At 42.4% G+C, this 26,451-nt stretch overlaps 2 protein-coding genes across 3 annotated transcripts in view; one reads left to right on the forward strand and one right to left on the reverse strand.

Annotated features, from left to right (window-relative positions):
- Positions 1-7,446: 7,446 nt before the first annotated feature.
- Positions 7,447-17,880, reverse strand: MRPL22 (mitochondrial ribosomal protein L22). Its single transcript, XM_050961339.1, has 7 exons — positions 17,802-17,880; positions 17,672-17,717; positions 14,596-14,731; positions 11,162-11,227; positions 10,615-10,692; positions 8,670-8,739; positions 7,447-7,731 (listed from the first exon to the last, which is right to left on the reverse strand). Exons 1-7 carry the CDS (start codon positions 17,827-17,829, stop codon positions 7,520-7,522), a joined length of 636 nt encoding a protein of 211 aa, XP_050817296.1. The 5' UTR covers positions 17,830-17,880; the 3' UTR covers positions 7,447-7,519.
- A 93-nt stretch (positions 17,881-17,973) lies between these two features.
- GEMIN5 (gem nuclear organelle associated protein 5) overlaps positions 17,974-26,451 on the forward strand; it is a 33,062-nt gene continuing 24,584 nt past the window's right edge. Inside the window, exons 1-8 of one of the 2 annotated variants that reach the window (XM_050961276.1) lie at positions 17,974-18,168; positions 19,019-19,173; positions 20,634-20,815; positions 22,993-23,144; positions 23,390-23,503; positions 24,102-24,234; positions 24,606-24,768; positions 25,411-25,623. In XM_050961276.1, the coding sequence (XP_050817233.1) occupies positions 18,024-18,168; positions 19,019-19,173; positions 20,634-20,815; positions 22,993-23,144; positions 23,390-23,503; positions 24,102-24,234; positions 24,606-24,768; positions 25,411-25,623 (1,257 nt within the window). In that variant the 5' untranslated portion in view covers positions 17,974-18,023. Of the gene's footprint in view, positions 18,169-19,018; positions 19,174-20,633; positions 20,816-22,992; positions 23,145-23,386; positions 23,504-24,101; positions 24,235-24,605; positions 24,769-25,410; positions 25,624-26,451 lie in introns of both variants that reach the window. The other variant, XM_050961278.1, reaches the window with a different exon arrangement.

Consider the following 26,451-nt stretch of genomic DNA (forward strand, 5'->3'; position numbering starts at 1 on the left):
TTTGCATTTATCTTTATTGAACTTCATCCTGTTTACCTCAGACCATTTCTCCAACTTGTCCAGATCATTTTGAATTTTGACCCTGTCCTCCAAAGCAGTTGCAATCCCTCCCAGTTTGGTATCATCTGCAAACTTAATAAGCGTACTTTCTATGCCAACATCTAAATCGTTGATGAAGATATTGAACAGAACCGGTCCCAAAACAGAACCCTGCGGAACCCCACTTGTTATACCTTTCCAGCAGGATTGGGAGCCATTAACAACTACTCTCTGAGTACGGTTATCCAGCCAGTTATGCACCCACCTTATAGTAGCCCTATCTAAATTGTACTTTCCTAGCTTATCTATAAGAATATCATGCGAGACTGTATCAAATGCCTTACTGAAGTCTAGATATATCACATCCACCGCTTCTCCCTTATCCACAAGGCTCGTTATCCTATCAAAGAATGTTATCAGATTAGTTTGACACGATTTGTTCTTTACAAATCCATGCTGGCTATTCCCTATCACCTTACCACCTTCCAAGTGTTTGCAGATGATTTCTTTGATTACCTGCTCCATTATCTTCCCTGGCACAGAAGTTAAACTAACTGGTCTGTAGTTTCCTGGGTTGTTTTTATTTCCCTTTTTATAGATGGGCACTATATTTGCCCCCTTCCAGTCTTCTGGAATCTCCCCCGTCTCCCATGATTTCCCAAAGATAATAGCTAGAGGCTCAGATACCTCTTCTATTAACTCCTTCAGTATTCTAGGATGCATTTCATCAGGCCCTGGTGACTTGCAGGCATCTAACTTTTCTAAGTGATTTTTTACTTGCTCTTTGCTTATTTTCTCTTCTAAATCTACCCTCTTCCCGTAAGCATTCACTATACTAGACATTCCTTCAGACTTCTCAGTGAAGACCGAAACAAAGAAGTCATTAAGCATCTCTGCCATTTCCAAGTCTCCCGTTACTGTTACCCCCTCCTCATTGAGCAGTGGGCCTACCCTGTCCTTAGTCTTCCTCTTGCTTCTAATGTATTGATAAAAAGTCTTCTTGTTTCCCTTTATTCCCATAGCTAGTTTGAGTTCATTTTGTGCCTTTGCTCTTCTAATCTTGCCTCTGCATTCCTGTGTTATTTGCCTATATTCATCCTTCGTGATCTGCCCTAGTTTCCATTTTTTATATGACGCCTTTTTATTTTGTAGGTCATGCAAGATCTCAAGGGTAAGCCAAGGTGGTCTTTTGCCACATTTTCTATCTTTCCTAATTCCTAATTTTCTAATGCTATGGTGTTTTTTTCCCCCCAAACTAGAAACCTCTGGATAAAAATGCCAACTTGCATCATACTGACACACATAGCTGGCAGTCTATAGAGGCATACATAAACATTCATACTGTCCAGCTACACATATTGGCCACACAATCTTCCCACTGGTTGCAAGAATGCTCTGCTCTTGAAATCAGCAGGGAACGGGGGGAGAAGGGGCAAAGAACTATTCTCACCAAGTCAAATTCTCAACTAATACTCTAAGATGGGCTATGTTAGCCCAACTGAACAGAACTATGAAGCTGTCCTTGGCCTGCTCTTTTCAACTGCAGCCTGCCCTCTGTGTTAATAGACACGTTTCTTGAAACAAGAACAGAATGTTGATGTTAGCGATAGAATATAAAATTAGCTCTGTGCTTGCCGAGCACACCCTGGAGATCCCCTCCGTTTCTTACGAAAGCCTTAATGCTCAAGTCAGTCAGGCTCTGGCTGCAGTTCCAGAAATCACTCTATCCTCTTCCGTTTAAGAGATTTCCCTCTTCCCCTTCCAAGTTGTTTTCCCTAGGTAACACTCCAGCAAACAGTAACTTGGGTAATGACCAATGCAGAGTTGATTATTGTTATTATAGACTCTCTTATTTTTGTTTAATTAGTAATTATTTTAAATTACATGGCTGAAGTACAGCTGGCTAGATGTCGCTTAGCAATCAATGGCCTGTTCTCTAGAGAGCCAGAATTATAGGGGTATTTTCAGCAAGGTCTGTAGAACATATGGCAAAGGACGTCACACTTTTTTTTTGTTGTTCATCAAGGATATTAGGCTTAACCTTAGTTCTATTGAAAAGACAGTTCTGCTTGCATAGGAATTTCTCATCATCCCTGCTGGCTGCTTTTCATAGGGGTTGGCAGAACCTAAACACCACTTCATTTCTCTTGCACCTTTAATCCAAGGATCTCCAAGTGCTTTATAAATATATCTCATCATGCCTGTGATGTAGATGGGATTATGTACTTCACAGAGGTGGGTAAATTTGAAGCATTCAGAAGTTTAGTGAGTGACTAAGATCATGCAGTGAGTCAGTGCCGGATACAGCAAAAGTGATCAGGGGACTAACTCCCAGATTGCAATAGAACTCAGGAGTAGCAACTCCCAGTACCTAATTAACCCCTAGACCACTTGGGCAACTCAATAAGGATTAAAAACCAGGTCCGTTCTAGTTGCCTTTGCTCTCCTGACTAGACAGATAGAATTATGGGCAATGCTTGATCTACACTAAAACTACTGCATTCCAGCAGAACAATGCCCATGAACGCTGGCTAATGGCAGTCAGCGACCAGCCCCTAGAGCAGCCAAAGGCAACTATTTCATACTCACCTCATCCCCAAACTGTGTCTGCTATGTGAATCTACAAGCAACAGCTCTAGCTGGTGAGTCAAATAGGAACATCTGCATTGCCACCAGGCTTGCCAAACTCATCCAAGAGTAACTCTGTGGCTATGTATCTTATATACAGCCAAGACTAAGAATGGCATTGGCCACTATCACAGTGGTATATTGCAAGATCATATCTGGTTTATCATTCATCACCTTCAGATTGCTCAGTCTTCCATCTTTCAAAATAGCAACCTGATCCCTTGACCTTGCATCTAAACTGATTATGACTTCCCACAGTTATTTCAGTGAGCTCTCTTGATGGTGATTATTTAAAACCAAAAGGCTGCTCACCTACCTGAGCAGATGCTTGGCTGAAATTGAATCTACACTGAAGGGTGTTAAGTTTTACTGAAGGGTAGAGAACCTTCAATTTTTCAGTGCACTAGAAAACCTGGGGACGCTTTGAAGGGTTTGCTTATTGGAGAAGGATTTGAGCAAAGTTTCATTGTGCATCAAATTTCCTTCCATTAAATCACATCCCAGAGTCCAGCTCTAAATTCTAAATCTCTCCAGGTCCCTCTTCGTGCATGCATGCTTGCTTGATCTGTCTGTATCAACAGATATACATAATGCTGAGTTTATATTGTCCTATGCTTCACTAATACAATTAATAGAGGCCCATGTATTGATCCCAAGATAGTACTCTACTCAAGAGTATTATTTAATTGGAGGTCACCATCAATGATCACCTTCTGCCAAAGGCTTGTTACAGTACTTAGTACTGGATTTTCTGTCTGGACTTGTCTCAAAACAAGTCAACTGAAATTCAGATTATTGACTGGGAAAGCACAGTAGAAAGTTTAAAAAAAGCAGCACCCAAAAAACTTTTTTTTTAATATTTATATATATATATATATATATATATATATATATATATATATATAATATAAATTAGCACTTGACAGCATAAAACTTTGTAGCATTAGAGCTGTAGTGAATTTTCCACAGTTGATTCAGATTAACTCCTGCATTAAAGCTCTTATGCACCAAGTTAACAAAACCAATTCACTGCAGAGCCATTTCTGTCCTATTATTGGTGGAAAGATAGCCAGCCAGCCACACTAACCCAGGCTCATTCTTTCCCCCAAATTATCCTGTTTATCACCTTGTAAGGTGGACAGATGCATCAAGAGAGCATAGTAGACATTGTAATGATCAGCTGAGAGCACAATGACCTCGTGACAAAGGAAAGAGGTGTTATGGAAATTAAAGGTGACCTGTGAAGGAATTTTAGGATACTGGGCTCGTGCTTCTTTCTGATAGAGTTTTTCCTGCTTGATATTTCTTTCGTGGCCTCCTTTTGCTAAGAAGAAAAATGAGAATGACAAACTGTTCTTTGCTGGGTCTGCTGCACTTTGCAAAGCACGTGCATTGTGAGCAGCCCACACCTTAATTAAAAGGACAGGTGCATTGACTCTAATGAAGATGTTCATCCAAAACGTTAGTTCCTGATGCTAACACCCCTACCTAAGAGTTTTAAACCATGACTTTGAATTCCTTTCTGTTGCTCAGAATTGCCTTTTGCAATGTCACCATTTCAATAGTTCCCCATTTATCAAGAAGCATTCCAGGCCAAGCACAAACAGCATGTCTAATGGGAAATAAAAAAAGGAGGGTTTGTTTTAAGCTTTTGGGCTGTACTGCAGTGTAAAAAAGCCAAAAAGAATATAAACATTGCCCCTCAGGTTGCAGATCGCATTTAAGTAAAGCAATGACATTCCTATAAGGAAACAACCTTGTATGGAGGTCACATGTACATCTGAAGGGCAGTTGAGGACAATCTTTAGTGTGCGAGAGAGACAGCTAACTTGAAAGGATATCTGGGAGCAGACATTACAGTGCTTAATAAATGACAATTGGTGTTTAATTTGGATGTGTGTACATTGTAGTTCAATGGTATTCCCTCCCCAAACAAAAGTGACCCCAAACAGATTAAGTCATCTGAGTGTGATAACTTACCTTATTAAAGATTCAATGTGATGCAATGCAGCAGGAGTTTTAAAAAAAATATCACTTCACCTGGATTGGTGAACTGCACCTGCTGCTAGTAGCGTATAGCTACTTTGAGGAAGGGCTTCTCCAATGTGCATCAGATTTGCAGAGGAGGATGCCTTTTCTGTTTTGTTAGGGTTGCACCGCTCAAGAAAAACTAAAACCGAATCACACTGATGATACCGTGATGGGATGCACCTGGCCCCTTGAGGCCCCATACTGGAGGCCCTGTGGTCCTTCTACACCCCACCACAGGAAGGAGCAGCAGAGTTGGGTCCTCCCTCCAGACATGGAAGCAGCCAATCAGAGACCAGCAGACTCAGCTAAAAAGGAGCTGCATGGCATGACTAGATCAGTTCCTGTCTGGGACCAGAGCATGGAAGGGGGGTTGTTGCTGGTCACAGGAGCACAAGAGAACCAGAAGATGGGTTCTAGTGATACTTGCATTCAGCAAGGAAGAGGACTTGAGAACTTCAGCCCTGAAGTCAGGGTGAAGAGTAAGGGGTTACACGGGAATAGCAACAGCAAACTGAAGGAAGCAGTACACGGCTGTTGTGTGCAGAGACCCCTGAGTTGGGACCCAGAGTAGTGATGGGCCCAGGTCTCCCATCTGCTGTCCTACTAGCAAAGTGGCCTAAGCCCTGAGAAGAGGATATGGCTCTGTTGGGAAGCCTAGGTGAAGGGTCAGGCAGAGCATTGGACTCTTTTCTACCCAGGAAGGAGTTTGTCTATTTTTGATTAAGTGGCTCAACTAAAGAAGAGCCATCAAGCGAGGTTGACTGCTTACCGGGGTTGAGGGGAGGAGGAGGAGGAAAGGCCTGCAATACCACACCCAGCCATTAGGAGGCACTCACTAGGCGAGTGACCCGTTTCACAGATATGCTGCTCCTATTGCATGAATTCAAGACAGCATTAGCCAGTAGACAAATAAGCACTCATTGATGGTACTGGTTTGGGAATACATCTCCCATTCCTTCAGAATAGCTAGTACCATGTATTGCCCAAGTTTTAGCACCCAAGACAGATGTTATGTACCACACCTCATGACAGAAGGATGCTATGCTTTAGATTGAGATATTTAAGATTATAAAAAAATAACTTACCCAGGAGTTGTATAAAAAGATGCAGCTTGTTTGTATCCTCATAGCAATCTTTATCTTCCAATTGTTATAGAAACTTAAGCCAGGCAGGGGAAGAATCTAGTATGATGGGTGCAGTATAAGAACTGAAAATGAATCTCTTCCATTTCACTCACAATGGGTAGCTTCCAGAGGTCGAAAGAAGGTCTGGAATCTAGACATTTGTGGATGACATGCTACAGATCATTCTCCCCATCCCGGACTCATGTTAAGGTATTGAACCTTAAGCTCCATAGAAACTAACACTGTATTTGGTCTCTCATGTTCAAAGCATCAGGTAGTGAGGAGAAACTTCTATTGCCTGGTAGGGAGGAGGTATCCATCTATAAAGCACAACCACCCTTTGGATTGCATAATATAATAAATCATTCCCCATTAGAGTCAGAGCATTTCATTTGCCTTAGTATCACAAAAAACTCTCAAAGGCACTATTTGGTCTCAAGCATGGTATATAAAAACTAGTTTCCTCCTAGTGACTAACAAAGCACAAAAACTTTGTTCCATGTTGTACTCTTGCTACCAATACAAAGCTTCCAGTGAGATCAGCTGGAATTCTGTGCATGTATCAGTTAATATCATCATGACGGCCAAAGAATGAGCTTTAACATAGTACAAGTTTTCAGCGCCATCCTACCACTCACAAACTAGACAGTGCCACCTACTGACTTAATTTAAAGCTCCCAAGCTGAAGTTTGACTTAATTTTTTACTCAGTGGCAGCTAATCTGAAACAGGCTTTAAAAATCATATCCCTTCTTTCTATAATGTGTATGAGGCACTAATGAAACCGCAGTTCCCTGTCAGAGAACTCCTGGATTAAGTATCTCAACATTCCCCCTTTTCTGATCTCTTTCGGAGACTTAATGACAGAGGTCATTATTTACAGGGCCATAAGCTTCCAGTACAACTGAAGGGACAACGATCCCATCAATGATCTTAAAGATGTGCTTAGGAAATGTCAAAGATGCGTCAGAGTAAGGGACACCCAACAATCCACAAAGTCAGCCTAGCACTTAAGGTGCATAGTTGAGACTATCCTCTACAGAGCTTTCCTGTGTGTCAGAAGCTGCTATGATAGACCAGCACTAAATGAAGAGGTTAATATTAAATGTAAAGAAAATGGAAGATCTGAGACTGAAATTATGAGCTCATCAGATTCTGTCTCTACACTTTAGTCACATTGTTGTACCTATGCCAGCTAAAGACTTTATGTACATTTTACTAATTAAGGCCCTGAGCCCACAACCAGATCTGCACCAGCAGTTCCTTGCACTCCTGCAGATGTACTTGCAGAATGAGAGCCAAAAACAGCTACTATACAAGGTCCTTGGATAATTTAAGGACAACTGAATTTTCTAACTTAATTCTTCCATTTTCAGCATAATTCAGAGAACAGAATTGGCAATTTGAAGACTGAGAAAAATTAGTAAGAGATACCAAAAACAAGTTTAAAGGAAGTATCATTGTGTGACTGCAAACTTCTCAGGAGAAGGGATGCTCGCTGCGTTTCCAAGTGTTACATCTCTGGTGCTATAATCAAATAGTAAAAATAAGCTTAGGATCCCCCATGCATCATGCAGTGGATCTTCCATAAGCCAACAGCAAACTGAGAATCAAACAATGCCAACTGTCTTACAATCTTATTTTTATTTACACATTTTCAAACTATGAAGAAAATATACATATAGCTGGATTAGTGTGTCATAGTGTATGAATAATGGTTCTGTTTCGGAGCTGCTGCACATATTCCTTAGCTTGGTCAAATCCAGTCTTTGGTGCTTCTGGAGGGGGAGGTGGGCCTTCTACCAGCTTCACAAAGTAATGGCATTTGACTTTCTCCATGATACCAAACATGCCTCGGCCATGGTAGCGAATCCGCTTCAGATAGTGGCCTTTTCCAGAAAAGGAGTCAGCTAGAAGAGGAAAAGAAAAGAAATGAGAGAGTCTCAGAGTGTGAGGGAGCTACTGGAACCTTTAACTGGACATTGGGAGGGGAAGTGTATTTTTTATAAGCACCCTCAAATTCCTTTCCCTCCAGACATTTTTTTCCATTATAACAATTCATTATGCATGAAATAAAGAGTAGCTCATGACTGAGAGAATTCTTTAAGACCACTAATGTCGATTATAAAAAGCATGCACACGTAATTTATTCACTTTGCACAAAGTGAATGAAAACACCAAAAAAAGAGAAGCTAATTTTGGGGCCTACCAGGTTTTACAGTGTCCCTTTAATGACTGCTCCAACTTCTCATTAGTAACAATTAACATAAGGTAACAGATTCCTGCCTCCTCCATTCTTAGTGGAGACTTAGATTCCATTTTGTCGAATCTCCACTGCCCACAGCACTCAATGTATTTACCTGATATTTTCATTATTTGAACACCCAACCATGCACTCATAGAGGGAATGTCATCGGATCTTCCTCATGTTACCTTAAAGTGACCTTCGTTGCACAGCAGATAGGCCCATATATAGGCTCCAAAGAGTCCATCAGGCCCATATAAAAAGAACCTCAGAGCAGAGCATGGTCAGTAGCTAACTGGAGCCTGAGGCAGGAGGACTGCATCTGGAGTAGGCCGCAACCCTGTAGCAGAGCGGTTCCCACATTTTTTCAATCACCCCCTCCTTACCCAGTCCACACCCCCTGGGAGCTGGGGCAGGTGGTGAGTGGGGCAGGACAGGGGGGAGAAGAGTTGAGTGAGGCAGGATGCGGGAGGGGGAAGCCGCCAGTACCTCTTGCCAGAGCAGTCACTGAGTGCTCCTCTAGGCTCCAGCAGCAGTTGCTCTGCCCGCCCCCTGGTGGCAGAAGCAATTTTAAAAAAATTTAAGAAATAAGAAAAGTTTTACCTATGTGTAAATTTGATTTGAATTCTACATTGTGTTTTCTCACTGCCATTTCTTGAGCTTCCAGAAGAACCTATAGTGAAAGAAAAATGTTGAACATGAATTACAGCAATGCAATTTCTCATCTCCGTAAAGACACCTGTAATTGTTTTCATTTTTAAATTTAGTAGTAGAAATTGATTCTAAAAGGATGAGTCTACAAGCAGGGAGGCCTATTTCTCTCTTTCAGAGAAGCTTTGAAAATGGCAGGGATGGTCTATGGTGTAGCTATGATATAGGTGCAGATGTAGGGCTAAACTCATCACTGGTGGAAGTGGTCATCTCCATTAGCATCAGTGGAGTTGCCCATGCTTATGGCAGATGAATTTGACCTGTACTCTAGAAGGGGGTTCTTTTTCTACATATTTGGATGCCGATTCAGTTTTGACAAATTAAACACAGAAGTATTTTAGCTAAATGGGAAAGATCAGTAAGAAATTTAGATATAAAGTTTGGAATTTAATTTAAACGTTAAAGATTGCTTCATGGGATACTTTCTCACTGTCCATTCTAATGCTGTTACTAGTAGGATGATCACACATTAGCAACAACCCTCTCTGTAGCATGATGTAACATACGGGGCCCACAAAAGCATTTAAGAGTTCTTAGTGATTTAAGCCCAGTTTTTTTTTTTAAAGGTACTTAGGCATTGCACTACTCAGTGCTGCAAAGCCTAACTGCTTTAGGAGCCTTGATCTCATTTTCAAAAGGGGCTACAATGTTTAAAAAGACTGGGCTTCAGAGATTCACAAAAACACTTAAATATTTACAATATTGTGCACTTTCCCTAGAAGTAACAATTTAGAAGGATGTTAAATTTGGGGCACAAACTGATGGTGACCAACTTTTATGCTAAATGGAGATAAGGATTTGAAGATTTATTTTCTGCACTCATTCTAGTTTTTTTCACCAAGTGCCAGCTTTAAATCCTGCCTGCCCCTCTTTTTTAACACCCCTTCACACAACACAAGAACCAGAGATCACCTAATGAAATTAATAGACAGCAGATTTAAAACAAACAGAAGAAAGTACTTCTTCACACAACACATAGTCAACTTCCAGGAGAAGTTGTGAAGGCCAAAGCTATAACTGGGTTCAAAAAAGAATTTGATAAGTTCATGGAAGATTGATCATCCTGGCTAAGAGCCATTGATAGACCTGAGATGCAACCCGATGCTCCGGGTGTCCCAAGTCTTTAACTGCCAGAAGGAGTGGGTGACAGACAGGGTTGGATCACTTGAAAATTGCCCTATTCTGTTCATTGCCTCTAAACACCTGTCACTGGCCACTGCCTGAAGACAGGATACTGGACTAGACAGACCATTGATTTGACCCAATATGGCTATTCTTATATTCATCTTCATGAAGTGTCCCACTGTAGACTAGAAATGCAATTTCTGAGGTTATGCAGGATTACTTGCTGCAGCTCACTATTTCAAGGTGAAAAGGGAAATGCTTTACTTCAGTATTTTTGTACTGAAAACTGATGCCTCCCCTAGTGAGCAAGTGGGTCACCTATTTAAGAGGCCTATGACATTTGTAACAAACACAACAGAGATTTTCATACAAGACTCAGCTGTTCTCCCTTCTTGTAACCTACAATTTATAAATTCAAAACATGTTTTAAGATATAAGCTCAGAGACATGAGTTTAAATGTTTTTGAAGGCTCGTCATTATGAACAGAGAACACTTATATGCACTGTATTACCACTAGTTACTAAAATATTGTATGCAGAGGTCATTAATGCCTGGACAAATTAGAGCAGAATAAATTAATTACTGTAACCAATAAAATTGGATCAAAATATTCCAGATGGGCTCAGTGGAACGTCTCTGGAAACTCTGATACAGGTATGAGTTTGAAAAGTCTGTTTGGACACCGAACTGCTGAAGAATTGCACGATATACCTCTTTGATCACCTTTGCCCCCTTCTTGTCACTGAATTCCAGCTGAGCAAGAGCCTGATCAATTGACATTCCTTTTACCTGAAATTAGGAAAAGTTTACAGAAAAATTAAACCCTTCTGAACAAAAAGAGGAAAAAAAAATGTTATTTAAGATTGCAGTGCCAGGAAGAATGCTGATATTGTAATTCAAAGATTTTAGCCCTCCAATCCCAGCCACCACACAAAAAAAGTCTTTAGTGCAGAAGCCAATTGCCATACAATTTTTCATAAGGGAATAATGGTCCTTGACCAAAATTCCTACCACCATTTGCTGCTGAACAGCGGTTAGTTGACTCTACAGAAATGCAAAATGTTAATCTGCACTCGATGAGCAAACTTATACAAAAGCATGAGAAGAGTTTTTCCAGAGATTTTACAATGCAAAAGCTGAACAAACTTGCTGATTCAGGTTTCTGCTTATCCAAAGCAATAAATTAAAAATATAGGAATTAAAAAAAATTTACACTTTCTTACCAAGTACATTGCACAAAGTTCAAGTTTTCTCTTACCAGTTTTGCCAAATACCACATCTTATCCTTACTGTATTTTATGTCCCTTCGACAGTGGAATATTTCCTAGGAAAAAGGAATTTTTTTTAAAGCTATAATACTGGTGATTTGGCTGTAAAAGTGAGAAGGTGGAATGTTCATAATGTCTCGAGAACAAAAAATAATTATACAAGATCAAGGCAAGCCAAACGTCATTCGTATCTGGTCAAAGCATGTTATTAATGCTTCTACATGCTGGTGCTATAATTAACTCTTCAGAAGCAGGATGGTTTCTCAATCAGTGATTGTTAAGAAAAGCTGCCTCCGAAGAGCCATTTGGGCACCGCTGCTGTACCAGCAAAGGCTAGAAACAGCAAGTAGAATTTAAGACATCAGTGCAAAATTTTAAAGGGACATTCTTTAATTAAAGTTTCATTCATTTCATTACTCACTGCACATATTCTTAAGGCTTAAGATCAAAGGCTCATGTCCCACACAAAATAAAGTGGTTTTTTTTTTTTAAAAAAGTACATCTACTATTCTTTTGAGATCTTAAAAGTAGCACTACTCCTTCCTCCAATGCCCAGTCTTTCAATATTTAGTTTATCTAGTTCCACATAAAACACAAGCTGACAGAAAAAACTCTAGCAGTAGCATATCTAACTACATTTCCAACATGGTGGATTTGATTTTAATCAAATTGATTTAAATCATGATTTAAATCACTAGTCAGGAAGACTTGATTTAATCATGAATTTCTACATAAAAGTGCATTATTGTTGGTTGTTCTAACTTTAATACATATTCTTCACGGCTCATAGATAGATGCAGGTTTCATTTTTAGAAGGTACACACAATACATTTTTAAAGTGATTTATTTTGAAAACTTTTCAGATTCTTTTTACAGCTATATCAGAAAATGAATGATTGGTTATTTCATTTACCAAAGGTAATTGAAGCAGATATTTATGAAGTCATTGGGAGGTGAACTATCTCCAATTTAATAGGTTAATCCAGGAGTTGTCAACCTTTCAGAAGTGGTGTGCCAAGCCTTCATTTATTCACTCTGATTTAAGGTTTTGCGTGCTGGTAATACATTTGAATGTTTTTAGCAGGTCTCTTTCTATAAGTCTATAATATAAATTAAACTATTGTTGCAACAGGGTGGGGGGGGGGAGCGAGGGAAGGGATAGCTCAGTGGTTTGAGCATTGGCCTGCTAAACTCAGGGTTGTGAGTTCAGTCCTTGAGGGGTCACTTAGGGATCTGGGGCAAAAATCAGTACTTGGTCCTGCTAGTGAAGGCAAGGGGCTGGACTCAATGACCTTTCAAGGTCCCTTCTAGTTCTAGGAGATGGGTATATCTCCAATTATTATTATGTAAAGTAAATAAAGGTGTTTAAGAAGTTTAACTTAAAATTAAATTAAAAGGCAGAGCCCCCTGGACCAATGGCCAGGACCTGGACAGTGTGAGTGCCACTGAAAATCAGCTAGCGTGCTGCCTTCGGCATGCGTGCCATAGGTTGCCTACCCCTGGGTTAATCATTAATATTTGGAGGATTTTTTTGTCATGCTTTATTAGGAGGAGAACTTCACTAGATAGACATTTAAATTGTTTTATTTAAATAAAATAACATTATGTATTCTGGATTTTTTGGTTCAACAGCAAACATATGATTTTTTGAATACAATTAAACATTGAAGTTTTTTAAATCAGGTTTATTTTTGTTAAAATTGTTTTTAACTAAAATGGTTAAATGAAATATTTTTTAAAAAATTAAAATTTAACTCAGTCATCTTCACCTTCATTTTCCTGTTTGTTCATAATCCAGAAAAGAAAAACAAGCTTTCCTGCTTTTTCAGGTCCCAAACGATTTCTCATTTTGGAATGAATTAGAATATTTTCTTCCTTTTGGACTTTCTACACCGGCAGAAGCTACTGCTGTTAAAAGTGAGATCATCACTTCAACAGTCATTGAAACCAAGTGCTTAAGTGACTTCCACCAGTTCACTGGTGTGACTTTCTTTAAAACACCATCAGCAAACAGATTTCTTGAATGGGTCTCTTTTACGGCCTGCTACCACTATAGGTTTTCCCTTCTAGTGAGAGAATGGTATGGTAGATCTCAAATCAATGAAGGCTACACTCAAAGACCTCAGGACTTCTGGAATATGCAGCTCAAACAGTTTCATTTTTGTTTCTGCTGCCTGTCCCTCCCTTCTCACATTTATCTCCAGACTTCTTCTCCTTGTCCAGATCTATTCCGCCCCCAACAGTCTTCTACTCATTGAATTTTTTGAAACCTTGCACTTTGGGAGAGGTAAGGGACTGACTGTGTACACAAATTCGAAGAGGGACAATAGGGTTGAGGTCTGTTATTTCTCACCTCTCTATATTATGTATGTATTTATTAAAACAATTTTGCTGTTAACAAGCATATCTCTGGAGACACAAATCCAGTCTGAGAACTGCAGAGCTAAGCATCTCTGATGGTATCTTCCGCACTGAGTTCCACTGGGTAGATAGAAAGATTAACCTAAATAATCTATACAGAAACCCCTGGAATCCCATAAGATTGGGCCCCTAATCCATCAACTATTGGAACTCATTTACAAAACTCTTCTTAAACATGACATGAATATAGTCTCATACTATAGAATGAGAATTTATAATCCCTATTCCATGATGAGATCTCTTTGAGCTATAATGTATCTACCTTTGGATGGGATTTTTTCCCCTCAAAAAAAGCATTTTATCAAAAAAATCCTATTTAAATAAAAAATTTCCAATTTTGTTCATATTTTTTTAAAATCATTTATTTTTATCCACTCTGATTTCCAGCTCTTCAGTGGCCAAAGGAAGCAAGGTAAGAATAATCACAATTAAATTTCCAATCTTGAAAAATAAGCCTATTACGTGAACTCAATTACATAAAACATTCTATTTTTTTACCAAGTGAATTTGACTCAGCATGCACATAATTAAGCTAGTTTTTCCCACACTATCTTAACTGGGCAGCAGAGGAAGGATATATTAAGGAAATAATTAGAGAAAGGATTCTCATGTTGCTTTCCTCAGTCAGTTCAAGGCTCAGCATTTAATTAGTTTGGCAGAGTGACCAATAATATAAGGCTTATTTAATTTGTAGCTTTGTATTATGCAAAACACATACATTAGTTGACCAATCAAACTAAACAATAACAGAGGTCCAAGCTGAGATCTGAAGATTCAGTTGCTCTTTCCCATCTCTAAATTCTAAGATTAAATGAACCTCCTTTGCTCATACAGTTATGAATAAGAGATGCCAAAAATACCCAAATCTTGGACTGAGTCTGCTAACTAGTTATCATATGTAATTGCCTTGTGGAATTAGCCAGAGATAGGCAGCAGTCTGTTTGGAAGCAACTATTTGCTACATATAAGTAGGCAGAGAGAGATTTCACAGGTGAATTCTTACTGCTGGTCTTCGAGGCTCTCCTGGCAGCTGTGGAGGGTAAACTATTCTGTTCTTCTTCTCCCATCTCCCAGCATTCTGCAGATATGTTCTTGTTTGGATATTTGACAGAAGAGAAATACTGCAAGATGCTAGTAACCTGCAAGAAACGATATTGTAATCGTTTAGATAGGCTCACACTGCACAGGTCCAGCAGCAGATAACTGAAACCGACTGTAGGCTAAGTCACTGAAACATCTGAATGTACCAGATGAGTTTAAACAGCAAAGAAAAATGTTAGTTTGGTAAACTTACATGCATATTTAACATGGGCAACTGGCAAAAGAAAGTTATAAGAGATATGCCTTTATGTCAAGGGCATTTCTCCTGTGCATATGAGAAATCTGGGACTCACTGAGATGAGCAGTGAACCCTCCTCTACAGCTTTTCCAAACTTAAGTGCCCATCAATGCTGCCAAAGTAACTCAGTCCTGGTCAATAACACAGCCAGTACACCTCATTCCAGATTTAAAGACTTAATCCATTCATTTGTCCCTATATATAAAAATGAACTCATCTGAAAGAATCGTATCATCTGGCAAGGAGACACTAAACTTCTGCAACTTAATTAATTCTTGCCCACTTATTGGCTTTTTGGCTATTGACCTTATAGCAGTAATAATGTTCTGCCCGTTTCAACAGCTGACTACTGATTTAGAACCAGAAGTTGTAAAGTAAAATTTAATAGCAAAAAGTGTGCTTCCTACTGAATTTGAAATGAAAGCTACTATTCTAAAATTACTTTCAAAACACAGTGAAGCCAAATTTTATCAGATGGTTCACAAGGCAAAATGAGACTAATGTGTATTTTACAGAGAGAAATTTCTGTGGTTTATCAGTTATTTCCTAAACTAAGAACCAGACAGAAATATTCTTAAGTAAAAAGGTGTCCCCTGCTGGCCAAACAACAGAATGATATTTTACAGCCATCCCTGTTGAACATTGGGACTGAAGTTGAGCCCACAGTATGGAAACTGGAAAACGAGAAGCTAATTGCAAGAATAAAAAGGGAAGCAGACAAGATTGTTATTTTTTTTAGACTGCATGACTACCTAATACGCTGTCTTAGGAGATTTTAATCAACATGCTTATTCCTTAAGATAAACAGTATTTAAATCTCTGGATGATTTACTGTCATGTAACACTTTAAGCAGAATTACTTTTCAAATCTATCCTAGAGTCTTAAGTGAAACTATTATAGGCTTCATCAGTATAGCAATACCTAAGCAGTTACATCTGAAGAAGAAATTTGTATGACTCAAGCAGAATAAGCACTATGAGCACCATTTAGGAACAAGGTTCACAACCAGGAAAACAGTTTGTACAGTCACTGAAAGCAAGACTGAAGAGGTAAGAAAATACACCACCAACAAAAGCTCTTATCCAAGTGCTTAGATTTAACATTTTGTTATACATTAAAAAGACATTTTCCCCAAGATATTTTGTTTTCTTTTACTCTGACTCTAGCCATTTCCAAAACATTACTTCTACATATTTTTGTCAGAAGAGAACCAAAAATTTTTAATTTGTCTCACCACCCACGAGTCATGGTAACACTGAAGAGTACAACACTGGAAAAGCATTTAAAACTTTTTATAAACTAGTAAGACAGAGTCTCAATCTTTTGATATATATCAGATGAAATAAAGGTACTCCTTCAGAAAAATAAATAGTGTCTTCATAATCAGCAGAGGGATTAATACAATGTAAGATAAGCAACGCGATCTTGTGCTACTCCCCAAAGACCATTCTGGAGAGAAGGAGAAAGGGGATTATATTGCAAGCCAGGCAGAGAAGGGAGGAGTAAGAGGAGAAACATGAATATACTGTAACAGAAATTGAGCTGATACGTAATCTATATAATAATATTCCAAGATTGTCAGTCTGTCTCTGAAACCTAGAACATCTGTTGAGTCAGTGTGAAGTGACTAACAAGCCACAAGCATAGTTCAGAGCTCTTTTTGTTTAGAGCATCACTAGGTTAAATCATCACTGAGTTTCACAGTCTGCTACCATCCATTTTTTTAACTTTTTGGCCATTTTTGTTTTTCTTTTATACACATGAATTTACAAATTTCGTTGTGAAAGCACAGACTTTCAGCTACTAGTACCATTATGAATACTGCAGGAATTGCTATGTATCAACTGACAAACGAGGATGGGAAATAACGGTATGAACACCACACGTGACCAAATCAGTCAGGAAACTTATTCTATGTTGGGTTACAAGGTTTTTCCATTTGAATGAATGGATCTAAGGTATTGGGGCTGAGGTCTGAGCCACAAGACAAAACCCAACCCGGGCCGCCCCCCCAGCGGGACCGCCTCCAACGCCCCCCAGCGGGACCGTCCCCCCCCCCACCCAGCACGCACGCTCCCCCCACCAGCGGGACCGTCCCCCCCCCACCCAGCACGCACGCTCCCCCCACCAGCGGGACCGTCCCCCCCCCACCCAGCACGCACGCTCCCCCCACCAGCGGGACCGCCCCCCCCCACCCAGCACGCACGCTCCCCCCACCAGCGGGACCGCCCCCCCCCCCCACCCAGCACGCACGCTCCCCCCACCAGCGGGACCGCCCCCCCCCCCACCCAGCACGCACGCTCCCCCCACCAGCGGGACCGCCCCCCCCCACCCAGCACGCACGCTCCCCCCACCAGCGGGACCGCCCCCCCCCACCCAGCACGCACGCTCCCCCCACCAGCGGGACCGCCCCCCCCCACCCAGCACGCACGCTCCCCCCACCAGCGGGACCGCCCCCCCCCACCCAGCACGCACGCTCCCCCCACCAGCGGGACCGCCCCCCCCCACCCAGCACGCACGCTCCCCCCACCAGCGGGACCGCCCCCCCCCACCCAGCACGCACGCACGCTCCCCCCACCAGCGGGACCGCCCCCCCCCACCCAGCACGCACGCTCCCCCCACCAGCGGGACCGCCCCCCCGCCCCCCAGCACACACGTCCCCCACCCCCAGGGGCAGAGCTCAGCCCGGGAGTTCCGAACCAGCCTTCAGAGAGAAGGGGTGGGGGGCGTCAGACTTACCTCTCCGGCCGGGCCCAGCTGAGAAGGTTCCGCGCCCAGGCGGCCCCTACAACGGCGAAGCGGGGAGTTAGTGAGGAAGTGGCGGACAAACGTCTCCCCCCATCCCCGTCTCACATCCCCTCAGACTCACCAGCTCCGGTGACCACCTGCGCCGCCATCTTCTGCGGCTCGCTTTACAGCAGCTGCTCTCCACGCATGCGCAGCGCCGCCAGTGGCCCCGAGCAGGCTGTCGTGCGCCGGGAGGTCAGGGGTCGTGTTGCGGCAGCGTGCGAGCGGCGCTTTGCGGCAGCGCCCGGTAACGGCTGCCCGGTGGGGGATGAGGCGAGCGTGACTGCGGGCGCTGCCTGGGGAGATGGCGGCGGAGCGGGTGCTGCCCGCCTCCCCTAACTGGTACTGCAGCCGCTGCTGCGACACCTGCGGGGCCGGCCGCCTCTTCGGCTTCGGGGCCAGGAACAGCGTCTGCCTGCTGGAGATCGGCGCCGCGCCCGCCTTCCACGGTAGCTCTGCCCCGCGCGGGACCCGGTCCCCGCTCCCTCAGCCGCCGCAGGGCGGCGCGCACAAATCCACCCCGGGTCGGAGACCGAGCGCGTTGGGCACCTCAGCCCGGGGCCGTAGGGGCGCGGGGGACCCCGGGTGCGGGTGAGCTCGGAGTCACCCCCGTCATGGACCTACTCCCCCCCGGAGGCTCCGGCACTAGCCGCGCAGCCGCTGCGTCCCGCTCTCCGGAGAGCCCGGGGCCGTGGCACGTGGGAGACAGAGGCATGCACCCTAAGGTCCCGTCTGCACTTGAAACTTAAATTGGGTTTCATTAGGGTGTGAGTTTAACGCGCAGTCAGTATTTCTGACTAGCTCTTTTTGTGGACACTCTTAATCCGGAGTAACTTGTTCCCGTTTAACTTAATCCAGGTTTATTCCGGAATGAGAGTGTCCACACATGGAGTTACTCAGCAAGGGTCCCACCTCGTGGGGAGCTAGGGCTCCTGACGTCTATCCTGCAGTTAAATAGTCGCACCCCACAAGCCAGCTGGCATGGGCCAGGGATGGGTTTTTAAATCATGCAGGCATACCTGGACTGTTTTAAAGCACCTTGGCTGTCACCCGGGCTTGAGAAACCTGCCCACTTCTGAGCTCTCCAACAAATGTGGGACCTGTTGCAGTGTTCTCATAATCATCCTGCTTTAAACAGCTTTTGCAGCAGTAGTCAGTGGATGTTGCAATGAATGATGTTTTGCCTTTTGTGACATTTAGAAGCTGTATCAAAAATATTGTTATCTCGATTTAGAAAAACATTTGTGTTTCTGAAGCTGGCATTTGTTTTGTGTATGTCTTTTGCTTTTGCAATCCTAGGGGAACTTGTAGGCCATACAGAAAGGGTTTCTGGTTTCACGTTTTGTCACTATCCTGGTCAGAGCAACCTCTGTGCCAGCAGCTCTGATGATGGAACTGTGAAAATCTGGGATACGCAGACGCTGACTGTTGTGACTGAGCATATGCTGCATCAGGTATAGTAGCCTATCACCCTGCCTGTGGAAAAGCTCTAAAACAAGGTTCCAAAATCTTTTCTTTTCTTAGGCATAGACAAAGTTGTATCAATTTCTCACTGCCTGTCAGACAGCTGGAAACCAGCAGAGGTCCATGGAATAATTTGCAAATTGAAAGTGTAGAACAGAACTTTGAAAGCTGCATTCGTTTAGAAACTCATTTAAATAACATCATTTGCTTTTCCCACTGGAAGCAGTAGAAGAGCTATATGTTTTGGTGTGTCTGTAATTGTACTTCAGCCTGTGAAATTACCTGAAACCAAAATCAAGAGGTGTCTCTAATTCTGATTTCTAGGTAGATTTTCAAAAAAATGTATGTACAGTAGTAAGATTCCAGGATTATCACTTTGTGTGTTATGCTGAAGCCTAGAATATCTGCTGAGTCAGTTGAAGTAATGAAATAGCCACAAGCATGTTTGAAAGCACTTTTTGTTTAGAATTTCACCTAGTTTAATTATCACTGGGATTTGCAGTCTGTTATCCAGTATTTAAGTTCTTTCCCATTTTGACTTTACAAATTACGCCTGGAGTTGTGGAGTAGAGAGGAAGAATTACTTGTGGTGTCTTTCTTACAACACTCCTACCAATACATCCCAGAATGATGTTTTGTTTTTTTTTTTGCAACAGTGTTACACTGTTGACTCATAATTAGCTTGTGATCCACTATGACCCCCAGATCCCTTTCTGCAGTGCTCCTTCCTAGGCATTCATTTCCCATTTTGTATGTGTGCAACTGATTGTTGTTCCTAAGTGGAGTACTTTGCATTTGTCCTTATTGATTTCATTGTGTTTACTTCAGACCATTTCTCCAGCTTGTCCAGTTCATTTTGAATTTTAATCCTATCCTCCAAAGCATTTGGAACCCTTCCCAGCTTGGTATTGTCCGCAAACTTTATAAGTATACTCTCTATGCCATTATCTAAATCATTGATGAAGATACTGAAGAGATCTGGACCCAGAACTGATCCCTGCAGGACCCCACTCAATATATCCTTCCAGTTTGATTCATGGAGTCTTTCCTGGCCACCTATCAAACAAAACACTTGCGAACCAAACAGTGGGGCTATAGGGGAGGTGGCCCCATGAAAGGATCGTCCTCTCACAATGTTGTCTACAATAGTTGATGTCAGTGGTTTTCAATCTTTTTTCATTTGTAAGCCCCTAAAAATTTTCAAATGGAAGTATGGACCCTTTTGGAAATCTTAGACATAGTCTGTGGACCCCAAAGGGTCTGCGGACCAGAGGTTGAAAACTCTGGTCTACTGCTTCTGCTAACTTCTAGCTGCTTATACAGACTTATCCATGTGCTTCCTGCTAGTATATGTTGGTAAATTATTCCTTTAGACAAAGGGCCTACAGAAGAAGCCTGGAGACAAGGCTTCAGTAGGCACCCTTGATCAGTTTGCATTCTATTTTTTCAGAATACGATCTCAGCCTTGCATTGGTCATCTCGTGTGAAAGATTTGGTTGTGTCCGGTGATGAGAAAGGGACAGTCATTTGTTACTGGTATAACAGAAATGACAGCCAGCAGTTCTTCCCAGAGCCCAGAACTATATTCTGTCTAGCTTGTTCCCCGCATCATGAGAACTTGGTGGCCATTGGGTAAGTACTAGTAACATTGTGTCTCCCTTTTATTTTGCATGGTAGATATTGTGTGTTTTGCCTGTAATGCAGTTTTAAGTTTATTCTTCCAAACGTTTCAGTAATTTGGGGATTTGGCCAGTATGGCGTAAAGGATTTTTTTTTTTTGTTCTAGTTGTTTTTTAAGTATTTGATTGACCTGGTGTATGACATAGTGGCTTCTGTCTACACAACAAGTAGGATCCTGCGGCAGTGAGTCTCAGAGCACAGGTCTACAGACTCAGGCTCATGCTATGAGGCAAAAAATAGCTGTGTGGATGTTCGGGCTTGGGCTGGAACTTGGCCTCTGAAGCCTAGTGGGGTGGGTGGGCTGTAATAAGATAACTGAAAAAATTATTAACTAAGAAAAGAAATGAGTTATTTACGAGGTTGAAATGGGAAACACACACGCACATGCACACACACACGAGTTAGTTAGATTCAAAAAGGTAATATAAGCTTCTATAATAAGCGGCTCTGTATGTCCTTTAGGGCTGACCCATGCCAAGCAGCATGGGGATCTCTTGCTTTTGTTTAGGAATCTTTGCCTCTCAGTGTCCAGACAGCATAAAGACCTAGTTTCTCCTTGTCAGGGATTTTGTATCCAATTCAGTCTAGAATCCAAACTGATGATGAGTTCATGTTGTCATGGTATAAATCCCCACTCTGAACCTTAGCGTCCAAAAGATGGGGTACCAGCATGAATCCCCCTAAGCTTAATTACCAGCTTAGATCTTGTACTGCTGCCACCAACAAGGACTTGCAGTGCCTGGTACACTCTGGTCCCCCTAAAATCACCTTAGAGGACTCCAAGACCCAGACCTCCTGGATCTTACACAAGGAAAGTAAACCCTTTCCCCCACCATTGCCTCTCCCAAGCTTTCCGTCCCTGGGTTACCCTGGAAGATCACTGTGATTCAAACTCCTTGAATCTAAAAACAGAGAGGAGTGCACCTTGCCTCCTCCTCTTTCCCCCTCCCCAAGAGTGCACCTTGCCTCCTCCTCTTTCCCCCTCCCTCAGATTCAAGCTCCATGAATCTAAAACAGAGGGATTCCACCTCCCCCTCCTCCCTTCTCTCTCCCTGTCTCCCACCAATTCCCTGGTGAGTACAGACTCAGTTCCCTTGAGCCTCAACAAGGGGAAAAAATCAGTCAGGTCTTTAAAAGAAAAACTTTTAATAAAAGAAAGAAAAAAAGTAAAAGTTGACACTGTAATTTAGATGGTAAATGTTACAGGGTCTTTCAGCTTATAAACACTAGAGAGGAGCCTTCCCCCCAGCACAAATACACATTAAAAACATTCCAGCAAAATACACATTTGCAAATAAAAAAAACAATTAAAAAGCCTAAACCGCCTTTCTACTTGTACTCACTATTTGAACAGAAAATTAAAGAGCCTGTAGGTACGTCTGGTTACTCTCAGAACCCAGAGAGAACAACAGACAAAGAAAACACACAAACAAAGACTTCCCTCCACTGAGATTTGAAAGTATCTTGTCTCCTGATTGGTCCTCTGGTCAGGTGTTCCAGGTTCACTGTTTGTTAACCCTTTACAGGTAAAAGAGACATTAACCCTTAACTATCTGTTTATGACACCTGCATAGGCCTCACCTTCCTGGAGGGAATAAGGCATGCAATCAACAAGATCTCAGTCTTCTGATGCTACACAATGCCTCATTTGTCTTCAGTGGGGCATCTTGTGTACATGATGAGCAATTTACATTAATACTGGTTTTCGTCTTTGGTGAATGACACAATTACAGAGGTTTACAATGCAAACATTCAATGTAACTTTATACCATGGGATACTGATATTATCAGTAGGATTAATACATGTAGCAGACTACAAACGTTCCATAAAGTCTAAACACATTCTTATAACACTAATATCTGTTTTAACTCTACTAACGCACAGGTGAGCCAGACTGGTTTCCAGCTGTGCATTTGTCAGTGTTCAGTAATGCCCTGGGCCTTGGCATGAGCTGGCACCTGGTCTGCCAGTGTCTCAACACCATCAGCCCCGGAGGCCAAATCTTCATTTGGTGTAGCTCCTTTGAAGTTAGTGGAGCTGTGCTGGTTTACACCAGCTGAGAGTCTGGCCCTGTGTGCTTATTTGAGAATCCAAGTATTTCTCCATGAATTTAAATGTTTGTGTTTAGCTATAAAGATGGCATGGTGGTTATAATCGACATCAGCAGGAAAAGAGAAGTTGTTCATAGACTGAGAGGCCATGATGATGAAATTCACTCTCTGGCGTGGTGCCCTGTGGCTGGCGAAGAAGTGTTATACAGTCGGCAAGAAGAGCTTCAAGGTAAATAAATGGTTAGATGCTTTCAAAGTATCTTGTAGTTCATATGGCTATCCAGCTAGTAACCAGATAAGTTCCTTATTTCATTAATAAAAATGCACTAGCTGATCTAAGGCAGCCAAAGAGTTGAAAATAAACTTTAGCTGACATGGGACAGTGTAATTGCAGTTGTTAATATGTACAGTGCTGTACGTTTTCAAATGCTATGCTGTCATTTCAACACCACTGAATATTCCCTTTGGAAGAAGGCGAGGTTCCAAATGGAGAGCTAATGCAGGAGGCAGCTGTAACGAAAGGCTGTTACCTGGCATCAGGAAGCAAAGATCAGACCATTCGAATCTGGAGCTGCGCTAGAGGCAGAGGTAAGTCCAGTGAACCTTTCTAGAGCAAATAATGCCAGTGCGTGTAGAATGATAAGTCCACTCTCTGTCTACTAGCCTGCTAGCTCAGCAATGTGATGGTTCATTTGTATGTTAGTAGTGTCTAGATGCTCAAATGTGATCAGGGCCCCATTGTGCTGTAGTATGCTCTACTCCTAGTGTACCAAATGCCACGTTTTATTGTCAGCCTAGATACTTAGCTTTCTGGGCCACCCAGGGCTGGAGTAAGTGTCGGAAGGGGCACCCTCCTCCACGTCACAGAACATGTCTTACTGGAAATAAAGAAATCCTGACCAATTCTGGGGAGTGGTGGCTCTGACCATCATTCAAGGGATTCCAAGAATTGAATCTAGAGTGCAGAGGACTCCACGCTGGGGAACCCTCACAGTACATTGTAGATTTTAAAAACGGAGAGATAGATACTGGCATACTGGGAAATTGTTAAAAATCAGTTGAAAGGACGCATGGGGATGCACTTGGGGCTTTAGTATGAGGCTTCATGTTAGCAAGGTCTGGCAGCCTCTCAGAGGACTGTCTTGTGCTCAGTAGCCAGATTCTAATTAATCTCTTGATTCCATAGGGGTGATGACCCTGAAGTTGCCCACTCTGAAGAGAAGAAGTGGAGGTGTTGACCCCGCTATTAAAGAGCGCATTTGGCTGACTGTTCACTGGCCCTGTGGCCATCCCACAGAAATTGTATCCAGCTGCTTTGGGTGAGCAGGTTTTACCAGCTTGGACACGTTCTACAGCTTTGGACATTTTAGTTGCTAGCCAAGAAAGCATTGAGTAGGAAACCTCCTGTGTGCTGGGGAAGAAGGCACTTCTGATATTGGAAGTAGTGTGGGGACAGGATTTTGGCCTTATCATGTGGGTTAACTTTTATAAGACTGTAACTTCTGTGTTTCCTGGGACTTGTCCAAAGATCTAACTATATATCACTGCTAATGATACATGTTTGTCCATGAGATCCCTGAGGGAGAAAGCTGTGACACTCACTCTCACTTTGGTATGACACAGATGTACATATATGCATAGAGCTATTTCTTGTGCAGAGGAAAGTAAAGTGTGCACTTTCCTTTCACAGAGGTGAGCTGCTGCTATGGGATTTGACCCAATCTGGGAAACGCAAGTGGACGCTTCTGGGATCTTCTTCAGAAGGGCAAAATCACACAAGGATTGTGTTCAATTTATGTTCAGTGCAGGCACACGGGAGAGAGCTACTTCTTTCCATTTCAATGGACAGGGATGTAAGGACCACTTGTCATCTTGCAATAGCATAGCAATATCTGAGACCGTTTACTTCAGCTAAATCTGACTATCCCAAATTTTGCTTCTAAGAATTGGGTCGAGCTGGGCCAGGTTATATGTGTTTATGTTGTTGACTTATGAGCTCAGACTTTTATTACAATGAGATTGATGAATCTCGCTCTTCCTCTGGGCTTGAAGGCGAAGTGTTTAACAGTGGGACATGTCCATTTCTTCTTTTTATATATGCATTTCTCTCTTCGTTTTAACAGGACCCAATTTCCCTGTTAAAATCACATATAGTAGCACTGTAATATGTGGCTTGTAGAGCCCAGATCATTTTGAAGTGCTGTCTTGATGAGTGCCTTTCTTAAAGTAGCTAAGACATCTGCAATTTTTCGAGAAGGGCCGTGAGGTTGAGTTAACTTATCCATATGGACTGCTCACCTTTAATGAATGGGTACATTCGCACATGATGCAGAGACGTCCCTATGTTGTGTATTCCTCAGAACGGGGGACCAGGCATCCTTGGTATAGTCTTGAATTTGACCCTTTCGGTATCTGTCTTGCTCTCATGTTCTTTTTATTGCCATTACATTACTAACTCATAGCCTTGCTGTTTCTTGTTTCCCAACTTTCTCCAGGTAAAGTGTTGGGACCTGACAACTTTAGATTGCTGCTGGACTCTGCCTTCTCTCGGGGGCTTTGTCTACAGCCTGGCCTTCTCCCCCGTGGACACAGGCTGCCTTGCCATAGGTGTTGGGGACAGCATGATCCGGGTGTGGAACACCTTGTCTCTGAGCAATACTTACGATGTGAAAACATTCTGGCAGGGCATCAAATCCAAGGTCACAGCTGTGAGTGCACTTCTAGTTCTCTTTTCTCTTGCATTTTGTTTCCTGTTGTTCGTCACAGTTCAGGGCAATTGCACGTATATTCGCCCTTTGTGGTTCAGCAAGGACACCACTTTAAGCTTCCGGCTCCTAGCCATCACCTCTCTTGAGGTGAGACCCACATCTCACTCCCTCCTGATTAGAGATTTTAAGGCTGCATAGCTCCCTGCCTACACCGGGATAGCCCCAGTAAACTAGACAGCATAAAAGGAATAGCGTCTGTGGTTTGCTTTCTTTCCAAGGGCTGTGACTAGTGTGTTGCCTGCAGGTATAATTTACCCTACAGCTCCTTCTAATCAAGCACATGTATTGGTAAGTAAAAGCTGTTCCAGAGAAAACATATTACAACAGGAAAAGGACCTACACACTGGCTAGAAAGCTTATCAGAGATCATCCCCAGCTCCAACCTCGGGCTCTGGTAGGTTTTAGTTCATCAAAACCCATAACTGGGTTTTCCCTGTGGTTATAAGTTCATCTGTTTTAGATCCAGAACCTGAAGAGAAACTGGGCAAATCAACCCTTTCTTTATACAGCTCGGAGCCTTTGATCTTGGCCTTCTGTAACAGCTAATCAGCAGATAACTACCCTCTCCTGTGGGTATAGCTTCAAAAGGCTGGGGTTTTGCATAACCAGAGTTGAGGAATTTGAATTAACATCTCCCTGGGATTCCCCATGAAATCCACTTCGCACTTACTGTCCCAAAAGTCCATACTTGTCTGTTTATATCTGTCACATCTCCCCCCATGCCGAGAGTTTGCATACAATCCTGGCCCACAGTAATACATACATTTA

The sequence above is a fragment of the Gopherus flavomarginatus genome, chromosome 7 (genome assembly GCF_025201925.1).
Source record: "Gopherus flavomarginatus isolate rGopFla2 chromosome 7, rGopFla2.mat.asm, whole genome shotgun sequence".
In the NCBI taxonomy this organism is placed as follows: Eukaryota; Metazoa; Chordata; order Testudines; family Testudinidae; genus Gopherus; species Gopherus flavomarginatus.

Bases quoted from the DNA above. Each gene is read 5' to 3' on its own strand.
- MRPL22 (XM_050961339.1), bottom strand. From the start codon at position 17,829: ATGGCGGCGCAGGTGGTCACCGGAGCTG. The intron at 11,228-14,595 runs GTAAGAATTCAC...CCTTTTTCCTAG, and splicing joins GAGAGCCTCGAAGACCAGCA to GAAATATTCCACTGTCGAAG. The intron at 10,693-11,161 runs GTAAGAGAAAAC...TCCTAATTTCAG, and splicing joins TGTGGTATTTGGCAAAACTG to GTAAAAGGAATGTCAATTGA.